At 49.2% G+C, this 26,858-nt stretch overlaps 1 protein-coding gene across 2 annotated transcripts in view; it reads right to left on the bottom strand.

Moving 5' to 3' along the window:
* Window positions 1-11,662: 11,662 nt before the first annotated feature.
* LOC120921519 (matrix metalloproteinase-21-like) overlaps window positions 11,663-26,858 on the bottom strand; it is a 32,840-nt gene continuing 17,644 nt past the window's right edge. The window contains exons 4-9 of one of the 2 annotated variants that reach the window (XM_040334005.1): window positions 25,141-25,852; window positions 20,606-20,745; window positions 19,206-19,347; window positions 17,946-18,197; window positions 17,387-17,559; window positions 11,663-13,477 (exon numbers count right to left, since the gene is read on the bottom strand). In XM_040334005.1, the coding sequence (XP_040189939.1) occupies window positions 13,178-13,477; window positions 17,387-17,559; window positions 17,946-18,197; window positions 19,206-19,347; window positions 20,606-20,745; window positions 25,141-25,852 (1,719 nt within the window). In that variant the 3' untranslated portion in view covers window positions 11,663-13,177. The remainder of the gene's footprint in view (window positions 13,478-17,386; window positions 17,560-17,945; window positions 18,198-19,205; window positions 19,348-20,605; window positions 20,746-25,140; window positions 25,853-26,858) is intronic. The other variant, XM_040334006.1, reaches the window with a different exon arrangement.

Raw genomic sequence — 26,858 nt, 5'->3', positions numbered from 1 at the left:
CCTACCTGAGTCCACACCCACCTGATTATCACCTACCTGATTCCACACCCACCTAATCATCACCTACCTGAGTCCACACCCACCTAATCATCACCTACCTGAGTCCACACCCACCTGATTATCACCTACCTGAGTCCACACCCACCTAATCATCACCTACCTGAGTCCACACCCACCTGATCATTACCTACCTGAGTCCACACCCACCTGATCATTACCTACCTGAGTCCACACCCACCTGATTATCACCTACCTGATTCCACACCCACCTAATCATCACCTACCTGAGTCCACACCCACCTAATCATCACCTACCTGAGTCCACACCCACCTGATTATCACCTACCTGAGTCCACACCCACCTGATCATCACCTACCTGAGTCCACACCCACCTGATCATCACCTACCTGATCATCACCTACCTGAGTCCACACCCATCTAATCATCACCTACCTGATTCCACACCCACCTAATCATCACCTACCTGAGTCCACACCCACCTAATCATCACCTACCTGAGTCCACACCCACCTGATCATCACCCACCTGAGTCCACACCCACCTGATCATCACCTACCTGATCATCACCTACCTGATCATCACCTACCTGAGTCCACACCCACCTGATCATCACCTACCTGAGTCCACACCCACCTAATCATCACCTACCTGAGTCCACACCCACCTGATCATCACCTACCTGAGTCCACACCCACCTAATCATCACCTACCTGAGTCCACACCCACCTGATCATCACCTACCTGAGTCCACACCCACCTCATCATCACCTACCTGAGTCCACACCCACCTGATCATCACCCACCTGAGTCCACACCCACCTGATCATCACCTACCTGAGTCCACACCCACCTAATCATCACCTACCTGAGTCCACACCCACCTGATCATCACCTACCTGAGTCCACACCCACCTAATCATCACCTACCTGAGTCCACACCCACCTAATCATCACCTACCTGAGTCCACACCCACCTAATCATCACCTACCTGAGTCCACACCAACCTGATCATCACCTACCTGAGTCCACACCCACCTGATCATCACCTACCTGAGTCCACACCCACCTAATCATCACCTACCTGAGTCCACACCCACCTGATCATCACCTACCTGAGTCCACACCCACCTGATCATCACCTACCTGAGTCCACACCCACCTAATCATCACCTACCTGAGTCCACACCCACCTAATCATCACCTACCTGAGTCCACACCAACCTGATCATCACCTACCTGAGTCCACACCCACCTAATCATCACCTACCTGAGTCCACACCCACCTGATCATCACCCACCTGAGTCCACACCCACCTGATCATCACCTACCTGAGTCCACACCCACCTAATCATCACCTACCTGAGTCCACACCCACCTAATCATCACCTACCTGAGTCCACACCCACCTAATCATCACCTACCTGAGTCCACACCCACCTAATCATCACCTACCTGAGTCCACACCAACCTGATCATCACCTACCTGAGTCCACACCCACCTAATCATCACCTACCTGAGTCCACACCCACCTGATCATCACCTACCTGAGTCCACACCCACCTCATCATCACCTACCTGAGTCCACACCAACCTGATCATCACCTACCTGAGTCCACACCCACCTAATCATCACCTACCTGAGTCCACACCAACCTGATCATCACCTACCTGAGTCCACACCCACCTGATCATCACCTACCTGAGTCCACACCCACCTGATCATCACCTACCTGAGTCCACACCCACCTAATCATCACCTACCTGAGTCCACACCCACCTAATCATCACCTACCTGAGTCCACACCCACCTAATCATCACCTACCTGAGTCCACACCCACCTGATCATTACCTACCTGAGTCCACACCCACCTAATCATCACCTACCTGAGTCCACACCCACCTGATCATCACCTACCTGAGTCCACACCCACCTCATCATCACCTACCTGAGTCCACACCCACCTGATCATCACCCACCTGAGTCCACACCCACCTGATCATCACCTACCTGAGTCCACACCCACCTAATCATCACCTACCTGAGTCCACACCCACCTGATCATCACCTACCTGAGTCCACACCCACCTAATCATCACCTACCTGAGTCCACACCCACCTGATCATCACCTACCTGAGTCCACACCCACCTGATCATCACCTACCTGAGTCCACACCCACCTAATCATCACCTACCTGAGTCCACACCCACCTAATCATCACCTACCTGAGTCCACACCAACCTGATCATCACCTACCTGAGTCCACACCCACCTAATCATCACCTACCTGAGTCCACACCCACCTGATCATCACCTACCTGAGTGCACACCCACCTGATCATCACCTACCTGAGTGCACACCCACCTGATCATCACCTACCTGAGTCCACACCCACCTGATCATCACCTACCTGAGTCCACACCCACCTGATCATCACCTACCTGAGTCCACACCCACCTGATCATCACCTACCTGAGTCCACACCCACCTGATCATCACCTACCTGAGTCCACACCCACCTGATCATCACCCACCTGAGTCCACACCCACCTGATCATCACCTACCTGAGTCCACACCCACCTAATCATCACCTACCTGAGTCCACACCCACCTGATCATCACCTACCTGAGTCCACACCCACCTAATCATCACCTACCTGAGTCCACACCCACCTGATCATCACCTACCTGAGTCCACACCCACCTGATCATCACCTACCTGAGTCCACACCCACCTAATCATCACCTACCTGAGTCCACACCCACCTGATCATCACCTACCTGAGTCCACACCCACCTAATCATCACCTACCTGAGTCCACACCCACCTAATCATCACCTACCTGAGTCCACACCAACCTGATCATCACCTACCTGAGTCCACACCCACCTAATCATCACCTACTTGAGTCCACACCCACCTAATCATCACCTACCTGAGTCCACACCCACCTGATCATCACCTACCTGAGTCCACACCCACCTAATCATCACCTACCTGAGTCCACACCCACCTGATCATCACCTACCTGAGTCCACACCCACCTAATCATCACCTACCTGAGTCCACACCCACCTGATCATCACCCACCTGAGTCCACACCCACCTGATCATCACCTACCTGAGTCCACACCCACCTAATCATCACCTACCTGAGTCCACACCCACCTGATCATCACCTACCTGAGTCCACACCCACCTGATCATCACCTACCTGAGTCCACACCCACCTGATCATCACCTACCTGAGTCCACACCCACCTGATCATCACCTACCTGAGTCCACACCCACCTGATCATCACCTACCTGAGTCCACACCCACCTGATCATCACCTACCTGAGTCCACACCCACCTGATCATCACCTACCTGAGTCCACACCCACCTAATCACCTACCTGAGTCCACACCCACCTAATCATCACCCACCTGATCATCACCTACCTGATCATCACCTACCTGAGTGCACACCCACCTGATCATCACCTACCTGAGTCCACACCCACCTAATCATCACCTACCTGAGTCCACACCCACCTAATCATCACCTACCTGAGTCCACACCCACCTAATCATCACCTACCTGAGTCCACACCCACCTGATCATCACCTACCTGATCCACACCCACCTGAGTCCACAGCCACCTGATCATCACCCACCTGATCATCACCTACCTGAGTCCACACCCACCTAATCATCACCTACCTGAGTCCACACCCACCTGATCATCACCTACCTGAGTCCACACCCACCTAATCATCACCTACCTGAGTCCACACCCACCTGATCATCACCTACCTGAGTCCACACCCACCTGATCATCACCTACCTGAGTCCACACCCACCTGATCATCACCTACCTGAGTCCACACCCACCTGATCATCACCTACCTGAGTCCACACCCACCTGATCATCACCTACCTGAGTCCACACCCACCTAATCATCACCTACCTGAGTCCACACCCACCTAATCATCACCCACCTGATCATCACCTACCTGATCATCACCTACCTGAGTGCACACCCACCTGATCATCACCTACCTGAGTCCACACCCACCTAATCATCACCTACCTGAGTCCACACCCACCTAATCATCACCTACCTGAGTCCACACCCACCTAATCATCACCTACCTGAGTCCACACCCACCTGATCATCACCTACCTGATCCACACCCACCTGAGTCCACAGCCACCTGATCATCACCCACCTGATCATCACCTACCTGATCATCACCTACCTGATCATTACCTACCTGAGTCTACACCCACCTGATCATCACCTACCTGAGTCCACACCCACCTGAGTCCACACCCACCTGATCACCACCTACCTGAGTCCACACCCACCTGATCATCACCTACCTGATCATCACCTACCTAAGTCCACACCCACCTGATCATCACCTACCTGAGTCCACACCCACCTGATCATCACCTACCTGAGTCCACACCCACCTAATCATCACCTACCTGAGTCCACACCCACCTGATCATCACCTACCTGAGTGCACACCCACCTGATCATCACCTACCTGAGTCCACACCCACCTGATCATCACCTACCTGAGTCCACACCCACCTGATCATCACCTACCTGAGTCCACACCCACCTGATCATCACCTACCTGAGTCCACACCCACCTGATCATCACCTACCTGAGTCCACACCCACCTAATCATCACCTACCTGAGTCCACACCCACCTAATCATCACCTACCTGAGTCCACACCCACCTGATCATCACCTACCTGAGTCCACACCCACCTAATCATCACCTACCTGAGTCCACACCCACCTGATCATCACCTACCTGAGTCCACACCCACCTAATCATCACCTACCTGAGTCCACACCCACCTGATCATCACCTACCTGAGTCCACACCCACCTGATCATCACCTACCTGAGTCCACACCCACCTAATCATCACCCACCTGACCCACACCTACCTGATCATCACCCACCTGAGTCCACACCCACCTAATCATCACCTACCTGAGTCCACACCCACCTGATCATCACCTACCTGAGTCCACACCCACCTAATCATCACCTACCTGAGTCCACACCCACCTAATCATCACCTACCTGAGTCCACACCAACCTGATCATCACCTACCTGAGTCCACACCCACCTAATCATCACCTACCTGAGTCCACACCCACCTGATCATCACCTACCTGAGTGCACACCCACCTGATCATCACCTACCTGAGTGCACACCCACCTGATCATCACCTACCTGAGTCCACACCCACCTGATCATCACCTACCTGAGTCCACACCCACCTGATCATCACCTACCTGAGTCCACACCCACCTGATCATCACCTACCTGAGTCCACACCCACCTGATCATCACCTACCTGAGTCCACACCCACCTAATCATCACCTACCTGAGTCCACACCCACCTAATCATCACCTACCTGAGTCCACACCCACCTGATCATCACCTACCTGAGTCCACACCCACCTAATCATCACCTACCTGAGTCCACACCCACCTAATCATCACCTACCTGAGTCCACACCCACCTAATCATCACCTACCTGAGTCCACACCCACCTAATCATCACCTACCTGAGTCCACACCCACCTGATCATCACCTACCTGAGTCCACACCCACCTGATCATCACCTACCTGAGTCCACACCCACCTAATCATCACCTACCTGAGTCCACACCCACCTGATCATCACCTACCTGAGTCCACACCCACCTGATCATCACCTACCTGAGTCCACACCCACCTGATCATCACCTACCTGAGTCCACACCCACCTGATCATCACCTACCTGAGTCCACACCCACCTGATCATCACCTACCTGAGTCCACACCCACCTAATCATCACCTACCTGAGTCCACACCCACCTAATCATCACCCACCTGATCATCACCTACCTGATCATCACCTACCTGAGTGCACACCCACCTGATCATCACCTACCTGAGTCCACACCCACCTAATCATCACCTACCTGAGTCCACACCCACCTAATCATCACCTACCTGAGTCCACACCCACCTAATCATCACCTACCTGAGTCCACACCCACCTGATCATCACCTACCTGATCCACACCCACCTGAGTCCACAGCCACCTGATCATCACCCACCTGATCATCACCTACCTGATCATCACCTACCTGATCATTACCTACCTGAGTCTACACCCACCTGATCATCACCTACCTGAGTCCACACCCACCTGAGTCCACACCCACCTGATCACCACCTACCTGAGTCCACACCCACCTGATCATCACCTACCTGATCATCACCTACCTAAGTCCACACCCACCTGATCATCACCTACCTGAGTCCACACCCACCTGATCATCACCTACCTGAGTCCACACCCACCTGATCATCACCCACCTGACCCACACCTACCTGATCATCACCCACCTGATCATCACCTACCTGAGTCTACACCCACCTGATCATCACCCACCTGATCATCACCTACCTAAGTCCACACCCACCTGATCATCACCTACCTGATCATCACCTACCTGATCATCACCTACCTGATCATCACCTACCTGAGTCTACACCCACCTGATCATCACCTACCTAAGTCCACACCCACCTGATCATCACCTACCTGAGTCCACACCCACCTGATCATCACCCACCTGATCATCACCCACCTGAGTCCACACCCACCTGATCATCACCTACCTGATCATCACCTACCTGAGTCCACACCCACCTAATCATCACCCACCTGATCATCACCTACCTGAGTCCACACCCACCTGATCATCACCTACCTGAGTCCACACCCACCTGATCATCACCTACCTAATCATCACCAACCTGATCATCACCTACCTAAGTCCACACCCACCTGATCATCACCCACCTGATCACCACCTACCTGAGTCCACACCTACCTCATCATCACCCACCTGATCATCACCTACCTGATCATCACCCACCTGATCATCACCCACCTGATCATCACCCACCTGATCATCACCTACCTGATCATCACCCACCTGATCATCACCTACCTAAGTCCACACCCACCTGATCATCACCTACCTAAGTCCACACCCACCTGATCATCACCCACCTTATTATCACCCACCTGATCATCACCTACCTAATCACCACCTACCTGAGTCCACACCCACCTAATCATCACCCACCTGATCATCACCTACCTGAGTCCACACCCACCTGATCATCACCTACCTAATCATCACCCACCTGATCATCACCTACCTGAGTCCACACCCACCTGATCATCACCTACCTGAGTCCACACCCACCTGATCATCACCTACCTAATCATCACCAACCTGATCATCACCTACCTAAGTCCACACCCACCTGATCATCACCCACCTGATCACCACCTACCTGAGTCCACACCTACCTCATCATCACCCACCTGATCATCACCTACCTGATCATCACCCACCTGATCATCACCCACCTGATCATCACCCACCTGATCATCACCTACCTGATCATCACCCACCTGATCATCACCTACCTAAGTCCACACCCACCTGATCATCACCCACCTTATTATCACCCACCTGATCATCACCTACCTAATCACCACCTACCTGAGTCCACACCCACCTAATCATCACCCACCTGATCATCACCTACCTGAGTCCACACCCACCTGATCATCACCTACCTAATCATCACCAACCTGATCATCACCTACCTAAGTCCACACCCACCTGATCACCACCTACCTGAGTCCACACCTACCTCATCATCACCTACCTGATCATCACCTACCTGATCATCACCCACCTGATCATCACCTACCTGATCATCACCCACCTGATCATCACCTACCTGATCATCACCTACCTGATCATCACCCACCTGATCATCACCTACCTGATCATCACCCACCTGATCATCACCTACCTGATCATCACCTACCTGATCATCACCTACCTGATCATCACCCACCTGATCATCACCTACCTGATCATCACCCACCTGATCATCACCCACCTGATCATCACCTACCTGATCATCACCCACCTGATCATCACCTACCTGATCATCACCCACCTGATCATCACCTACCTGATCATCACCTACCTGAGTCCACACCCACCTGATCATCACCTACCTGAGTCCACACCCACCTGATCATCACCTACCTGATCATCACCTACCTGATCATCACCCACCTGATCATCACCCACCTGATCATCACCTACCTGATCATCACCTACCTGACCCACACCTACCTGATCATCACCTACCTGATCCACATCCACCTGATCCACACCCACCTGACCCACACATATTTGATCCACACCCATCTGATCTACACCCACCCTGGTCTACACTTACCTGATCATCACCTACCTGAATCCACACCTACCCCAATCTACACCTACCTAAATCTACACGGACCCGAGTCCACACCTGCCCAAGTCCATACCTACCTGAGTCTACACCTACTCGAATCCACACCTACCCGAGTCCACATCTAAAAAAGTCCACACCCACCTGATCATCACCTACCCGAGTCCACAACCACCTGATCCACACCCACCTGATCATCACCTACCTGAGTCCACACCCACCTGATTATCACCTACCTGAGTCCACACCCACCTGATCATCACCTACCTGAGTCCACACCCACCTGATCATCACCTACCTGATCATCACCCACCTGACCCACACCCACCTGATCCACACCTACCTGACCCACACCCACCTGATCCACACCTACCTGATCATCACCTGCCTGATCCATACCTACCAGACCCACACCCACCTGATCATCACCTATTTGATCCAAACCTACCTGATTATCACTTACATGATCCACACCTACCTGATCATCACCTACCTGATCATTACCTACCTGATCCATACCTACCAGACCCACACACACCTGACCCACACCTACCTGATCATCACCTACCTGATCATCAGCTACCTGATCATCTCCTAACTGAGTCCACACCCATCTGATCATCACCTACCTGATCATCACCCACCTGATCCACACCCACCTGATTAATGCCTACCTCATCATCACCTACCTGATCCACACCCACCTGATCATCACCTAACTGAATACCCACCCACTTGAGTCCACTCCCACTGGATCCACACTGACCTGAATCCCAGAGGCGATTCAGTTCGCATGTGCCACGCTATATAAGTTTTTCATTCATTCATTCATTCATTCAATCCAGTCCTAGCTGAATCCACGCCCACCTGAGTCCACACCTACCCGACTCCATACCTACCTAAGTCCACACCTACCTTCATCTACACCTACCTACCTGCATCTAATCGTACTGTGTACCAGAAATCACACCTATCTGAGTCATCTGCTACTTGAGTCTACACCTACCTGAACCCAGTTATTCCTGAATCTAACCTACCTAAATCAACATCTACCTGAATCCAGACCTTTCTGATTCTACACCCACCTGAGTCCACTCACTACACCCAACCATATCTACACCTACCTGATCAACTACTACACCTACCTGCGTCCACACCTTCCAGTGTCTACACCTACCTGCACCGAGACCTTTCTGATTCTATACCTACCTGAATCCACACCTACCTGAATCCACACCTACCTGATCATCACCTACCTGATCATCACCTACCTGAACCCAGACCTTTCTGATTCTATACCTACCTGAGTCCACACCTACCTAATCCACACCTACCTGTGTCCACACCTTCCAGTGTCTACACCTACCTGAACCCAGACCTTTCTGATTCTACACCTACCTGAATCTTCAGCAATGGCGGTCACTTGGATCCAAGGGAGGAATAAGCTTGTGTCTCTTTGTAAGATCTCCTTCTCTAATGTTATATTGTAGCAATGCATTTGTTCTATTGTCCAGGGTGACCCCCCCACCCCCCCCATACACTCTCTGTACAGATCACACCCAGAGATATAAGACATATCCGGATCTCCTCGTCTGTTTGGCAGAAACCTTTCTGTCTCCTCGTGTTTATTTGGTGCTCCGGCATCTCTCCGCACATGTTTTGGGTAAAATAAGATTCCTGAAGGTCTTATCTCCTGTGTTATGTAGAAATATTATAGGAGGGATGGTGGTGTCCTCCTCCGGGATGGGAGACGTCACTCGTCTGCAGAGGAATGGTGGCACCACCTGTGTCGTCACTGTCCGAGAATTCAATGTGCCTACGGGCTGACCACCACCCTAGACTGCTGAGGAGGAATGGATGAGTGGTGCCAGATACACCTCGTGATGGGTGGTACACCCCAAGGTGGGCACATACATCTTATGATGGGTGGTACACCCCAAGGTGGGCACATACATCTTAGGATGGGTGGGTGCTCCTCAAGGTGGGCAGATATACCCTGTAATGGATGGTGCACCTCAAAGTGGGCAGATGCACCTTGTGATGGGTGGCACACCCCAAGGTGGGCAGATACATCTTATGATGGGTGGGTGCTCCTCAAGGTGTGCAGATACATCTTATGATGGGTGGGTGCTCCTCAAGGTGGGCAGATATACCCTGTAATGGATGGTGCACCTCAAAGTGGGCAGATGCACCTTGTGATGGGTGGTACACGTCAAGGTGGGCAGATACATCTTAGGATGGGTGGGTGCTCCTCAAGGTGGGCAGATATACCCTGTAATGGATGGCGCACCTCAAAATGGGCAGATACACCTTGTGATGGGTGGTACACCCCAAGGTGGGCAGATACATCTTATGATGGGTGGGTGCTTCTCAAGGTGGGCAGATACATCTTATGATGGGTGGGTATGCCAAAAAGTGAGCAGATATACTACACACCAAGGTGGGCAGATATATCTTATGATGGGTGGGTGCTCCTCAAGGTGGGCAGATACACCCTGCAATGGATGTTACACCCCAAGGTGGGCAGATATACCCTGTAATGGATGGTGCACCTCAAAGTGGGCAGATACACTTTGTGATGGGTGGTACACCCCAAGGTGGGCAGATACATCTTATGATGGGTGGGTATACCAAAAAGTGAGCAGATATACTACACCCCAAGGTGGGCAGATACATCTTATGATGGGTGGGTGCTCCTCGAGGTGGGCAGATATACCCTGTAATGGATGGTGCACCTCAAAGTGGGCAGATACACCTTGTGATGGGTGGTACACACCAAGGTGGGCAGATACATCTTATGATGGGTGGGTGCTCCTCAAGGTGGGCAGATACATCTTAGGATGGGTGGGTGCTCCTCAAGGTGGGCAGATATACCCTGTAATGGATGGTGCACCTCAAAGTGGGCAGATACACCTTGTGATGGGTGGGCACACCATTAGGTGAGCAGTTACATGCCAAGGTGTTGGGCAGATATACTCTGCAATGGATGGGTGCTCCTCAAGGTGGGCAGATACACCCTGCAATGGATGGGACACCCCAAAGTGGGCAGATACACCCTGCAATGGATGGTACACCTCAAGGTGGGCAGATACACTCCATTTTTAGTGGAAACAGAGCAGTACCTATGGAGTGTGGGAGTCATAACGATATACGCCAACATGTGACTGGACCCAATAGACTCCCCCTTTTTGCCAGGGTGGGGCGCTCATCTGATGGTTTCAATGCTCTAATCACATTATATAATCAGTAATGACACAAAAGTTATTAATATGATAATTTATTGCAGCAGTAAAACATTGCCTTGTCTGTCTGAGATTTTCCTAAAATGAAGGAACGTCGTATTCAGGTATTACATATCTAGAGCTCGCCATGCTGATTATTTCACGCAGGGGCCCACGTCTAGGATGAGATCAGTAAGGGGCCACTAGGGGCGCTCTTCTTGTATACATAGTCCTGCCAAAACAGTGGATGTGGCAGTTCATGGTGGAGCTCCTCAGCCTGGGGCAGATCTCAGGTTTGCTGCTGCTACCAGAGGCGGCGCTAGGCTTTGTGAGGCCTTAAGCAAGACTTAGTCATGAGGCCCCACTGACGCCCATAATGGGAAAAAATATTAAATTTTTAGTGTCGAGTCCTTGCATGAGGAGATTGGTCCCGCACATCCGCAGGCAGTGCCATCATTCTTCCCGATGCTGTGCTCTCCCCTTCCTCAGTCAGGCAAATTAGGCAGTCGTGAGGCCCCTGTGAGTGCGAGGACTTAGGCGACCGCCTAATTTGCCTAATTAAAGCGCCGCCTCTGGCTGCTACCTCTGGAGGACCCAACGACTGGCTGGGCCCTCTAACATCTACAGAAGTACAGCATGTCCATAACTTTGCCCCAGTTCTTGCGATTGCCAGGATATATACTGGAGGCTTCCCACCAGATGCTAGAAGCTGCACCCAACATCAGATGTCTGGTGGGTTTCTATGCTACTGAATCTCATCAGACATTATAAAGTGCTAATGGGGGAGGGGATGGAATGAGAGGATAGGTGGGCATGGAAGAAGAGTGGCCATTATTTCAGCCTGCAGACCCCCCCCCCCCCCCCCCAGGGTGTCCGGGGTTATAACAGCCCGGCACCAAGACTGTTGGTATCTTTAGTCATTCTCTGGAAGACAAAATATTGTAATCCACATAAAGCGCCATCTACAGATAGAACCCTTGGCTCAGTCTGTGGTGTCATTGTGACCTTTGTATGGAGAAAGGGGCCCTCAGAATCTTGTGTTGGCTCAGTAGTATTGTGGGGAACAGGGGCCCTCAGAATCTTGTGTTGGCTCAGTAGTATTGTGGAGAACAGGGGCCCCCTGAATCTTGTGTAGGCTCAGTATTTGGTGAACAGGGGCCCTCAGAATCTTGTGTTGGCTCAGTAGTATTGTGGAGAACAGGGGCCCCCTGAATCTTGTGTAGGCTCAGTATTTGGTGAACAGGGGCCCTCAGAATCTTGTGTTGGCTCAGTAGTATTGTGGAGAACAGGGGCCCCCTGAATCTTGTGTAGGCTCAGTATTTGGTTAACAGGGGCCCTCAGAATCTTGTGTTGGCTCAGTAGTATTGTGGAGAACAGGGGCCCCCTGAATCTTGTGTTGGCTCAGTATTTGGTGATCAGGGGCCCTCAGAATCTTGTGTTGGCTCAGTATTTGGTGAACACGGGCCCTCAGAATCTTGTGTTGGCTCAGTATTTGGTAAACAGGGGCCCTCAGAATCTTGTGTTGGCTCCATATTATTGGTCCGTTAGTCAGAGTTCATCTTCTTTGGACTGTAAGCATCGAGGGATGAACATCACAGATATCCAGCCACTGCTCGTTGACTGGGAGTCGTGGAAGCAATGCATTATGGGGAAGGTCCGGGTTGTCTTTGCTCCTGGCCAGCCTCCACACATAGGAGTCCTTGATGAAGAATATGGTCTGGTGGGCGAAGGAGAAGTACACGGCGTCCAGGTCACTCAGGGGGTGGTCTCCAGGGGTGCATGGAGGGAAGACGTCGGTGATGGCCTTGGGGTAGCCGGGGACGACCTTCTGACTGGCCACACTGAAAGCGGTCACCTGTAGGTCAGACAAAGAACAAGGTCAAACCTTAGACTTTCCGACACCATTGCTGTCCAGAATATGTTCTGATTGGTCATCACAGTCCAGATAAAAAGCAAAGACTTGGAACAGCTACTGGAGCAGCCAGAATGGGGTCTTCGACAGTGGCTCATTCTAGAAAATGCTGTACCTATGTGGAGGCATTGGATGTCCGGGAGGCATTGCAGTCTAATGTCTCCTTTGAGATGCCAATATTCACCTCAGAATTAAATGCCAAATTTACCCGAATCCCCAAATTCTAACAGCTGACCCTTAACCCTTGCTCCCAAATTAAGCGCGATCTCTCAACGTTACTATAGAGCCGGGGTTAAGGCTGTGGAATTATTGAGTTATCATTGTAGAGTAGTTATTGCTGTAGGGTCAGAAAGAATGCTGTAGAGCAGGGGTCTCCAAACTGCGGCCCGAGGGCCAGATGTGGCCCTTTGCGAGCCTTTATGCGGCCCTTGGGGCACTATTCCTCCACTGACACCAACAAGGGGGCACTATTTCTTCTACTGATGGGAAACTATTCCTACGACTGATATGAGCCCTACTCCTCCTCCTACTGACCACCAACCCTGAGGTCACATTTATTCTCACCGGTGCTGGACCCGGGATATTTTCTGCTCCCGCTGGCCACAATCCGGCCCTTTCTAAAGTCTGAAGGACAATAAAGTGGCCCTTTGTTTTAAAAGTCTGGAGACCCCTGCTGTAGAGTTAGGATTCGAGCTGTAAGGTTATAGTTATGGCTGAAGGGTTATGGTTGGGCTGTTGGCTTGTGGTTAGAGTTGTGAGTTAGAGTTATAGGATTATAGTTAGGGATGTAGGGTTATGTTTAGATTTGTAAGGCCAGGGATAGGTCTATTGGGTCATGGTCAGGGTCTATAGTTAGGGATGTAGAGCTATCGTTAGGGTTGTATGGTCAGGATTAGGGCTGTTGGGTCACAGTTAGGGCTGTAGAGTCAGGGTTAGAACTGTAGGGTTGGGACTATGGTTAGGTTTTTAGGGTCAAGCTCATGGCTGTTATGATTAGGCCTGCAGGGTTGGGGTTAGATTTGGGGGGTTAAAGTACGGGCTGTATTGTTAGGACTGTAAGGTTATGGTTTGGGCTGTTGGATTCTGGTTAGGGTTGTAAAGTCAGGGTTACGGCTGTAGGGTTATGGTTAGTGCTGTACAGCCAGATTCACGTAGAGCGGTGTATGTTTGAGCGGGCGTAGCGCATCTCATATGCGCTACGCCGACGTAACATAGAGAGGCAAGTACAGTATTCACAAAGCACTGGCTCCCTAAGTTACGGCGGCGTAGCGTAAATGGGCCAGCGTAAGCCCGCGTAATTCAAAGTAGGCTGGTAGTGGGCGTGTTGTATTACAATGAAGACCCCATGTGAATGCATGGCCGAACTAACGGCGCATGCGCGCGCATGCTCAGAATCACGTCGCAAATACTCCCTACGATACGACGTCTCAATGCGTACGACGTGAAACCTCACTTACGCCCAGCCCCATTCACGTACGACTTACGTAAACGACGTGAAATCCGACGGCACTTCCCACGTCCATACCCTAAACGACTTAGACCAGCTTTTTGGTGGTTTAACTTTACGCGGGAAAAATGCCTTACGTAAATGATGTAGATTACAGCGACGGGCGCAAGTACGTTCGTGAATCGGCGTATCTAGCTCATTTACATATTCAACGGGTAAATCAACGGAAGCGCCCCTTGCAGCCAGCGTAAATATGCACCCAAGATACGACGGCGTAGGAGACTTACGTCGGTCGTATCTTGGCAAAATTCAGGCGTATCTCATTTTAAGATATTTTAAGTCTCTCTGAATCTGGCTACTAGGGTTTTAATTAGGACTGCGAACTTTTGGTTGTGGCTTTATGACTAGGGTTATAAGGGCTAGGGTTGTAAAGTCAGGATTAGGGCTGTAGGGTCAAAGATAGACCTGGAGATTTATGGTTAGGGCTTTAGGGTCAGGGTTAGAGCTGTAGAGTTCAAGAAAGGGCTATATAGCATTGAGGCTGTAGGGTTTTGGTTAAGACTGTTGAGTTATGGTTAAAGTCAGGATTACGGCCGTTGGGTCAGAGTTATAATTTTATAATTATGATTAGGACTGTTGGTCTATGGTTAGGGTTGTAAGGTCAGGGTTAGGGCTGTTGGATTATGTTAGAGTTATAAAGTCAGAATTAAAGCTGTTGGGTCAGGGTTAAGGCTGTAGAGTTATGATTAGGACTGTTGAGTTAACGTTAGTACTGTTTGGTTATGGCTAGGGTTGTAAGCTCAGGGTTCGAGCTGTTAGGTCAAGGTCATGGCTGTAGTATTATCTTTAGGAATGTTTGTCTATGGTTAGGGCTGTAAGGTCAGGTTTACAGCTGTTGGGTCAGGGCTAAAATTGTAGAGTTATGAATAGGGCTGTTGGGTTATCATTAGTACTGGTTATGGGTAGGGTTGTAATATAAGGGTTGGAGCTGTTAGGTCAAGGTCATGGCTGTAGTATTATCTTTAGGAATGTTTGTCTATGGTTAAGGCTGTAACGTCAGGTTTACAGCTGTTGGGTCAGGGTTAAGGCTGTAGAGTTATGATTAGGACTGTTGGGTTATCGTTAGTACTGTTTGGTTATGGTTAGGGTTGTAAGCTCAGGGTTCGAGCTGTTGGTTATGTATAGGAATATTTGTCTATGGTGAGGGCTGTAAGGTCAGGTTTACAGCTGTTGGGTCAGGGTTAAGGTTGGAGAGTTCTGATTAGGGATGTTGGGTTATCATTGGAACTGTATGGTTATTGTTAGAATTGTAATGTTAGGGTTGGAGCTGTTAGGTCAAGGTCTGTCTGTAGGGTTATGTATAGGAATGTTTGTCTATGGTTAGGGCTGTAAGATTAGGATTACAGCTTTTTGGTCAGGATTAAGGCTTTAGAGTTCTGATTATGGATGTTGAGTTATCGTTAGAACTGTTTGGTTATGGTTAGGGCTGTAAGGTCAGAGTTGGAGCTGTTAGGTCAAGGTTAGGGCTGTAGGGTTATCTTTAGGAATTTTTGTCTATGGTTAGGGTCAAAAGGTCAGGGTTAGGGCTGTTGGATTATGTTAGAGTTATAAAGTCAGAATTACAGCTGTTGGGTCAGGGCTAAGGTTGTAGAGTTCTGATTAGGGATGTTGGGTTATCGTTGGAACTGTTTGGTTATGGCTAGGGTTGTAATGTTAGGGTTGGAGCTGTTAGGTCAAGGTCATGGCTGTAGAGTTATTTTTAGGAATGTTTGTCTATGGTTGGGGCTGTAAGATTAGGATTACAGCTGTTGGGTCAGGATTAAGGTTGTAGAGTTATGATTAGGGTTGTTGGGTTATCGTTGGAACTGTTTGGTTATGGCTAGGGTTGTAATGTTAGGGTTGGAGCTGTTAGGTCAAGGTCATGGCTGTAGAGTTATTTTTAGGAATGTTTGTCTATGGTTGGGGCTGTAAGATTAGGATTACAGCTGTTGGGTCAGGATTAAGGTTGTAGAGTTATGATTAGGGTTGTTGGGTTATCGTTGGAACTGTTTGGTTATGGCTAGGGTTGTAATGTTAGGGTTGGAGCTGTTAGGTCAAGGTCATGGCTATAGGGTTATCTTTAGGAATGTTTGTCTATGGTTAGGGTCAAAAAGGCAGGTTAAGGCTGTTGGATCAAAGATATGGCTGTAGGGTTAGGTACAGAGTTTTAGTTAAGCATTGGCTTTGGATTAGGAAATCTGGCTTTGGGATTAAGCTTAGTGAAGACTAGTCTTTGTGACCTGTAGATAACTTTAGGAGTTTTTTCGGTTTATGTTCTTGAATTGACTAAGGGGTTAAAATGAAGGAGAAAAAAAAGAAGCATGGTGAGGTCATCAGGTTTCATCATGTTTAGTGAGTTTACTCACATTTCTACCTCGGAAGAAATAGACATTTCTATCCCTGCGGTCATAAAATGCTGTGTCAATGGGACCGGTGATGCCGGGGAAGCCTTCGGAGATGAGTCGGGGGTAAGTTATTCCCTCAGGGTCCTGTTTATAAGCCCGATCGTTCTCATTGTCATAACGCCAGTATTGAGTACCTGGAGAGGAGAATATGATTGGAGAAAATGAATCACTAATTAGGGCTGTAGGGTTAGGCTATGACTGTAGTGTCAGGGTTAGGGCTGTGGTGTTAGGTACAGAGTTAAGGTTAGGTTGGTTTTTAGCAGAAAATTCCCAAGTCTAAGCATCTTCTGAGCCCACTATCAGGACCCCCATTATCCCTGAGATGGAAAGTGTATCAGAAGAAGTGGGAACACCCCAAGGTGGGTGGGAACACACAAAGCTCCAAGGTTGGTGGAAACCAAAGTCAGGTGTAGAGGTCCAAGTGGGAAGTCACCAAGAGATATCGGAAACTGAAGAAGATTTAACCTTTCAGACTTCATCTACCTTTAAATCTGCATTATTGGGAGTAAAATCCTCCTACCTTTAAAAAAGAGGGTCAGGTCTTTGTCCCGAGCCCAGATATGAACGAAGGCATCAATGTCGGAAGAGGGGATCCCATTCCAGCCAGTGGCCAGTTTCCGGGGGTCTCTGTACCGGGTCCGGTTACTGCGGTTTTCATACATCCAGTACCAGCCTTTCCTGAAGAAAAATGTCTGGAAAACCCAACTGCCCGGAACAACGTCATCTTTGCGCACCCAATCAAATACCGCGCTGAACCGACCCGAACAGCGACCTGTGTGAAAAACCGCAAAGTTCAGACAAATTACAAGGTGATCAGCTGACACATACAGACACGACGTCCACAATAAAACACAAATACTGTATGGGGAAGGTGATCAGGTGGGATCTTCAAATCTCCAGACCATGGAGAAGGTAAACTGGTGGGATCTGTAAATCTCCAGACCATGGAGAATGTGATCTGGTGGGATCTGTAAATCTCCAGACCATGGAGAAGGTGATCTGGTGGGATCTGTAAATCTCCAGACCATGGAGAAGGTGATCTGGTGGGATCTGTACATTTTCAGACTAAGCTAAAGGTGGTCTCATGGGATCTGTATATCTCCAGACTGTGGTGAAGGTGATATGTTGGGTGATCGGGTGGGAGATGTAGACCTGAATACTATGGCGAGGGTGATCGGGTGGGAGATGTAGACCTGAATACTATGGTGAGAGTGATCGGGTGGGAGATGTAGACCTGAATACTATGGTGAAGGTGATCTGGTGGGAGATGTAGACCTGAATACTATGGTGAGGGTGATCGGGTGGGAGATGTAGACCTAAATACTATGGTGAGGGTGATCGGGTGGGAGATGTAGACCTGAATACTATGGTGAGGGTGATCGGGTGGGAGATGTAGACCTGAATACTATGGTGAAGGTGATCTGGTGGGAGATGTAGACCTGAATACTATGGTGAGGGTGATCGGGTGGGAGATGTAGACCTGAATACTATGGTGAGGGTGATCGGGTGGGAGATGTAGACGTGAATACTATGGTGAGGGTGATCGGGTGGGAGATGTAGACCTGAATACTTTCGTGAGGGTGATCGGGTGGGAGATGTAGACCTGAATACTATGGTGAGGGTGATCGGGTGGGAGATGTAGACCTGAATGCTATGGTGAGGGTGATCGGGTGGGAGATGTAGACCTGAATGCTATGGTGAGGGTGATCGGGTGGGAGATGTAAGTCTGTAGATTATAGAGATTATTTTCAGGTGGGATCTGTATTTTTTTATCACTCACCATAAATCTTCTGAATGGCCCGGCGATCAGCCATGTCCAGCTCCATCTTACTATTGGCTGGAATGTAGCTTGGCTGCATGACTGACATCACCTCGTTCATGTGACTGAGGCCCAGGACATGTCCAATCTCGTGTACCGCCACCTGCAGGAGACACACATGAACTGAACACCACAGGAATGGAGCCCCCGCCAAGTATACAATAGAGGTGACATTGGTCAATAATCGTGTCCCCTGTGTCCGCATGAGTAATGTAGACCCAAAACGAGCTCTAAGGGGGAGATCCATGAATCCTCAGGTCTGCACCCCTGCTCTGGCCATTATGAAGGTGTCCAAATCTGCCAGATGGACTTATCATGAATCTCATGGAATACCCCCGAGAAACGTATTCTCAGGACATCTCTTCACTTGGAGGCTCCAAGACAAGAAAGAAGTCATGGAAGGACCCGGCCCAATATGCTTCACCTATAAGTGAAAGGCCATTCTTGGGTAGACAAAGGGCTAGATTCAGGTAGGGGCGCGCATTTTAACGGCGGCGCAGCGTATCGTATTTACGCTACGCCGCCGCAACTTACAGGAGCAAGTGCAGTATTCACAAAGCACTTGCTCCGTAAGTTGCGGCAGGGTAGCGTAAATGGGGCCGGCGTAAGCGCGCGTAATTCAAATGTGGAAGAGGGGGCGTGTTTTATGTAAATCTATGATGACCTGACGTGATTGACGTTTTGTACGAACGGCGCATGCGCCATCCGTGTACATATCCCAGTGTGCATTGCTCCCAAGTACGCCGAAACGACGTATTGGTTTCGACGTGAACGTAAATTACGTCCAGCCCTATTCGCAAACGACTTGCGCAAACGACGTAAAAATTTTAAAAATCGAAGCGTAAACTACGTCCATACTTAACATTGCATGCGCCTCATAGAAGCATACGCCGAAAAAGCCTTACGCAAACAACGTAAAAAACTACCGCTGGGCGCACGTACGTTTGTGAATCGTTGTATCTAGGAAATGTGCATATTCTACGACGAAAACGATGGAAGCGCCACCTAGCGGCCAGCGTGAGAATGCACCCTAAGATACGACGGCGTAAGAGACTTACGCCAGTCGGATCTTAGGCTAATGTTGGCGTATCTTGCTTTCTGAATACAGAAAGAAGATACACCGGCACAGCTTTGAATTTACGTGGCGTATCTATGGATACGCCGGCGTAAATCATTGCTGAATCTAGCCCATAGCCTTTAAATGTGGGAATTGCCTTGCTGTAGAAGTCGGGTTTGGAGGCAGCTGTTGTAGGGTTACTAATGTCTCGTATTTGTCCTACAGCTATTCAGATCTCTGCCCAGTCCAAGACTGTGAGGATTTGGACCCATACCCAATAATAAGATCATTATGCTCCTCTCACCTTCAGGAGACTGATCCCCTGCTCACTGTTCGGGGGCACAAAATGTTCATCATCATTAAAATGAATGTCACCGAGTTGCCAGGCGTGAGCGAACTCCCTGCCCATCCCATCAAAGAGCTGAGAGCAGCCAAGATGGCGGCCTGGAAGAAAAATAAGATAATAGCATTGAGAGTCAGTAAATCTGCACCTTGTGGAGCATCAACCATCATCGGACTTCACCCATGACTTGTCCCCAGCACACTATGACATCATCTATGACTTGTCCCCAGCACACTATGACTTCATCCATGACTTGTCCCCAGCACACTATGACTTCATCTATGACTTGTCCCCAGCACACTATGACTTCATCTATGACTTGTCCCCAGCACACTATGACTTCATCTATGACTTGTCCCCAGCACACTATGACTTCATCTATGACTTGTCCCCAGCACACTATGACTTCATCTATGACTTGTCCCCAGCGCACTATGACTTCATCTATGACTTGTCCCCAGCACACTATGACTTCATCTATGACTTGTCCCCATTACACTATGACTTCATCTATGACTTGTCCCCATTACACTATGACTTCATCTATGACTTGTCCCCATTACACTATGACTTCACCCATGACTTTTCCCCAGTACACTATGACTTCATCCATGATTTGTCCCCAGCACACTATGACTTCATCTATGACTTGTCCCCATTACACTATGACTTCATCTATGACTTGTCCCCATTACACTATGACTTTACCCATGACTTGTCCCCAGCACACTATGACTTCATCTATGACTTGTCCCCAGCACACTATGACATCATCCATGACTTGTCCCCATTACACTATGACTTCATCTATGACTTGTCCCCATTACACTATGACTTCATATATGACTTGTCCCCATTACACTATGACTTCACCCATGACTTTTCCCCAGCACACTATGACTTCATCCATGATTTGTCCCCAGCACACTATGGCTTTATCCATGACTTGTCCCCATTACACTATGACTTCATATATGACTTGTCCCCATTACACTATGACTTCATATATGACTTTTCCCCAGTACACTATGACTTCATCCATGACTTGTCCCCAGCACACTATCACTTCATCCATGACTTGTCCCCATTACACTATCACTTCATCCATGACTTGTCCCCAGCACACTATGACTTCATCCATGACTTGTCCCCAGCACAGTATGACTTCATCCATGACTTGTCCCCAGTACACTATGACTTCATCTATGACTTTTCCCCAGCACACTATGACGTCATCCATGACTTGTCCCCAGCACACTATGACTTCATCCATGATTTGTCCCCAGCACACTAAGACTTCATCCATGACTTGTCCCCAGCACACTATGACTTCATCCATGACTTGTCCCCAGCACAGTATGACTTCATCCATGACTTGTCCCCAGCACACAATGACATCATCTATGACTTGTCCCCAGCACACTATGACATCATCCATGACTTGTCCCCAGCACAGTATGACTTCATCCATGACTTGTCCCCAGCACACTATGACTTCATCCATGACTTGTCCCCAGCACAGTATGACTTCATCCATGATTTGTCCCCAGCACACTATGACTTCATCCATGACTTGTCCCCAGCACACTATGATGTCATCCATGACTTGTCCCCAGCACACTATGACTTCATCCATGATTTGTCCCCAGCACACTATGACTTCATCCATGACTTGTCCCCATTACACTATGACATCATCTATGACTTGTCCCCAGCACACTATGACTTCATATATGACTTGTCCCCATTACACTATGACTTCATATATGACTTTTCCCCAGTACACTATGACTTCATCCATGACTTGTCCCCAGCACACTATGACTTCATCCATGACTTGTCCCCAGCACAAAATGACATCATCTATGACTTGTCCCCAGCACAGTATGACATCATCTATGACTTGTCCCCAGCACACTATGACATCATCCATGACTTGTCCCCAGCACACTATGACATCATCCATGACTTGTCACCAGCACACAATGACATCATCTATGACTTGTCCCCAGCACACTATGACATCATCCATGACTTGTCCCCAGCACACTATGACTTCATCCATGACTTGTCCCCATTACACTATGACTTCATCCATGACTTTTCCCCAGCACACTATGACTTCATCCATGACTTGTCCCCAGCACAGTATGACTTCATCCATGACTTGTCCCCAGCACACTATGACTTAATCCATGACTTGTCCCCAGCACACTATGACTTCATCCATGATTTGTCCCCAGCACACTATGACATCATCCATGACTTGTCACCAGCACACTATGACATCATCTATGACTTGTCCCCAGCACACTATGACATCATCCATGACTTGTCACCAGCACACTATGACATCATCTATGACTTGTCCCCAGCACACTATGACTTCATCCATGACTTGTCCCCAGCACACTATGACTTCATCTATGACTTGTCCCCATTACACTATGACTTCATCCATGACTTGTCCCCAGCACACTATGACATCATCCATGATTTGTCCCCAGCACACTATGACATCATCTATGACTTGTCCCCAGCACACTATGACTTCATCTATGACTTGTCCCCATTACACTATGACTTCATCCATGACTTGTCCCCATTACACTATGACTTCATCTATGACTTGTCCCCATTACACTATGACTTCACCCATGACTTTTCCCCAGTACACTATGACTTCATCCATGATTTGTCCCCAGCACACTATGACTTCATCTATGACTTGTCCCCATTACACTATGACTTCATCTATGACTTGTCCCCATTACACTATGACTTTACCCATGACTTGTCCCCAGCACACTATGACATCATCTATGACTTGTCCCCAGCACACTATGACATCATCCATGATTTGTCCCCATTACACTATGACTTCATCCATGACTTGTCCCCAGCACACTATGACTTCATCTATGACTTGTCCCCATTACACTATGACTTCACCCATGACTTGTCCCCAGCACACTATGACTTCATCCATGATTTGTCCCCAGCACACTATGACATCATCCATGATTTGTCCCCAGCACACTATGACATCATCTATGACTTGTCCCCAGCACACTATGACGTCATCCATGACTTGTCACCAGCACACTATGACATCATCTATGACTTGTCCCCAGCACACTATGACTTCATCCATGACTTGTCCCCAGCACACTATGACTTCATCTATGACTTGTCCCCATTACACTATGACTTCATCCATGACTTGTCCCCAGCACACTATGACATCATCTATGACTTGTCCCCAGCACACTATGACATCATCTATGACTTGTCCCCAGCACACTATGACTTCATCTATGACTTGTCCCCATTACACTATGACTTCATCCATGACTTGTCCCCAGCACACTATGACTTCATCCATGATTTGTCCCCAGCACACTATGACATCATCCATGATTTGTCCCCAGCACACTATGACATCATCTATGACTTGTCCCCAGCACACTATGACTTCATCCATGACTTGTCCCCAGCACACTATGACTTCATCTATGACTTGTCCCCATTACACTATGACTTCATCCATGACTTGTCCCCAGCACACTATGACATCATCTATGACTTGTCCCCAGCACACTATGACATCATCTATGACTTGTCCCCAGCACACTATGACTTCATCTATGACTTGTCCCCATTACACTATGACTTCATCCATGACTTGTCCCCAGCACACTATGACTTCATCTATGACTTGTCCCCATTACACTATGACTTCATCCATGACTTGTCCCCAGCACACTATGACTTCATCCATGATTTGTCCCCAGCACACTATGACATCATCCATGACTTGTCCCCATTACACTATGACTTCATCCATGACTTGTCCCCAGCACACTATGACTTCATCCATGATTTGTCCCCAGCACACTATGACATCATCCATCACTTGTCCCCAGCACAGTATGACATCATCTATGACTTGTCCCCAGCACACTATGACATCATCCATGACGTGTCACCAGCACACTATGACATCATCTTTGACTTGTCCCCAGCACACTATGACTTTATGACTTGTCCCTAGGACACTATGACATCATCCATGACTTGTCACCAGCACACTATGACATCATCTATGACTTGTCCCCAGCACACTATGAATTTATGACTTGTCCCTAGGACACTGTGGGTTAATTTACTAAAATAGGGGAGTGCAAAATCAGCTTCTAACTTTAGCTAGTTCAATGAAGCTTTGACAATAAAACCTGGAAGCTGATTGGTTTCTATACATAGCTGCACCAGATTTTGCACCCTCCAGTTTTAGTAAATCAACCCCCTCTGGCTTGATCCATCACTTGTCCCCTGGACACTGTATAATTGGCTCGTCGCCAGGACAATATGGCAGCTATATCTCCAAACCAGAAAAGGTGGATCCTTCAGTATTTATAAAAAGTATGGCAGCTGTTCTATAGTCCGCTCGGCCTCTCCCCTCTATAAATAATAGGAGATAACTGAAAAATACTCACGAGTCCCAAAACCCAACTTGATGTCGATAAGATGGGCCGGAGAGGTGAGGTCTTCTTCGAAGTTGAGGGGAACCACCTCGCTCCAGATTCGGAACGCTCGCATTAATATGGAACGTTGTTGGTCGATCGTTAGCCACACGCTGTAGCCTTCACCCAGAAGCCTCCACTTAATGGTTGGCTTGGAAAAGGCCCCCCTTTTTTTCCCAGCTTTCAAGAGGTGGCTCCGCTTTTTCCTGACGTGCTGTGACAGTCGAAGGTCCAAGTTGTTTTCTTCCTGTGGAGGAACTTGCCTCGTAAGTTGCTTTGTAGAGATGGTGGCCCCTGTGGTGGTTGGATGGGGGTCTTCAGCCTCATCCTTTGACGGGTCACGGTTGAGTCTTTTGACACTATCGAATTTTTCTACTTCTGTGACCTTGCGGTCAGGAACCCCACAGCGGGGAGCGTTCATGGCCTCCCGAGTGGCGTCATCCAGCTCCCCCGTCACTCTCAGCCCCTTGGCCTCCTGGAATCTTTTTAGTGCTCCAATAAATCTCGGGTTTAGCGTTGGTTCTGGACCTTGAGGAGTCTCTGGCTGGGAAGATGACTCTCCTTCACTCAGAAGGGTGGAAATATCTGGAGGAGCAACGTTCTCCTCTGAGGTTGCTGGGACTCCACGGAATGGCATAGAGTCCCAGCGGACGGGTTCAATCCAGCCATACTTCCAGAGATAGTTCTATGGAGAGAAGTCAGAAGAGAGACTGGTGACTGAGAGGACTAGGAGATTTATCCACCATTCATACAATGCATTATTCAATGAGCTTTGTGGGCAATCAACACACTGATTGTGCAGTGATTATATCAGAGACATGGCTACGCTTCAGGGCCCCAACATGGCAGCCAGGAAGGGCCCCACCTAGGAGATAGGTAAGAGCCCATACAGCACAGAGCTTCTGGATTCAACCATCTCCAGGTTTACCCCCTTCATGACCAGGCCATTTTCTGCCATTCAGCACTGGGCTACTTCTAACTGGCAGTGGCGGTGGGTGCATAGAGGTCGCAGGAGCGCCACCCCCTCTCTCCTGCACCCGTCTATTTCCAATAGATAGATTCATGCATTGCATGAATCTATCTATTGTCGCCGCTGCCGCCCCCTATTCGGGTGTCCGGCCCCTTGTTGAGCGTCGGACATCTGAATTACAGCAGTGGGTGTTTTGGAAGTGCCTAATTAGAGCAATAGGCTTCCTGATTAGAGCCTGTGGGCTCTAATCGGCTTCCAAATGGTTAAACAGCGGGCGCACTGCTATGTGTTCCCTGATTAAACAGTGCTGTGTTAGGGAATCGCTTCCCTAACACCAGGCATGTCCAAAGTCCGGCCCGGGGGCCAATTGCGGCCCGCGTTCTGGTTTAATGTGGCCCCCAGGGCCACAAAAGATAAATACTGTATTTATCGGCACTGCCTCGAATGGGACAAGGAGGGGAGCGGGATGAGTGCCGTCAGATTACATACAGGAGAATCTCCTGTTTACTCTGCGGCGTCTGTAATAGGAAGTCCCGGGTCCTGGGCTGCCATTGGATGACTGTTCTGTCTATCATAGGAGGCGGGACTTTGTATTAAAGAGGCCGCCATGTAAACAGGAGATTCTCCGGTATGCAATCTGTTGGCGCCTTTCCCACCCCCCTTCCTGTCCCATCCAAGGCTGCAGATGGGCATCGATCAGGCTGCACTGAAGGCAATGGTG

The sequence above is a fragment of the Rana temporaria genome (assembly GCF_905171775.1).
Source record: "Rana temporaria chromosome 1 unlocalized genomic scaffold, aRanTem1.1 chr1c, whole genome shotgun sequence".
In the NCBI taxonomy this organism is placed as follows: Eukaryota; Metazoa; Chordata; class Amphibia; order Anura; family Ranidae; genus Rana; species Rana temporaria.
The sequence above is the reverse complement of the archived record's forward strand: the minus strand, read 5'-3'. Positions and strand labels throughout refer to the sequence as shown.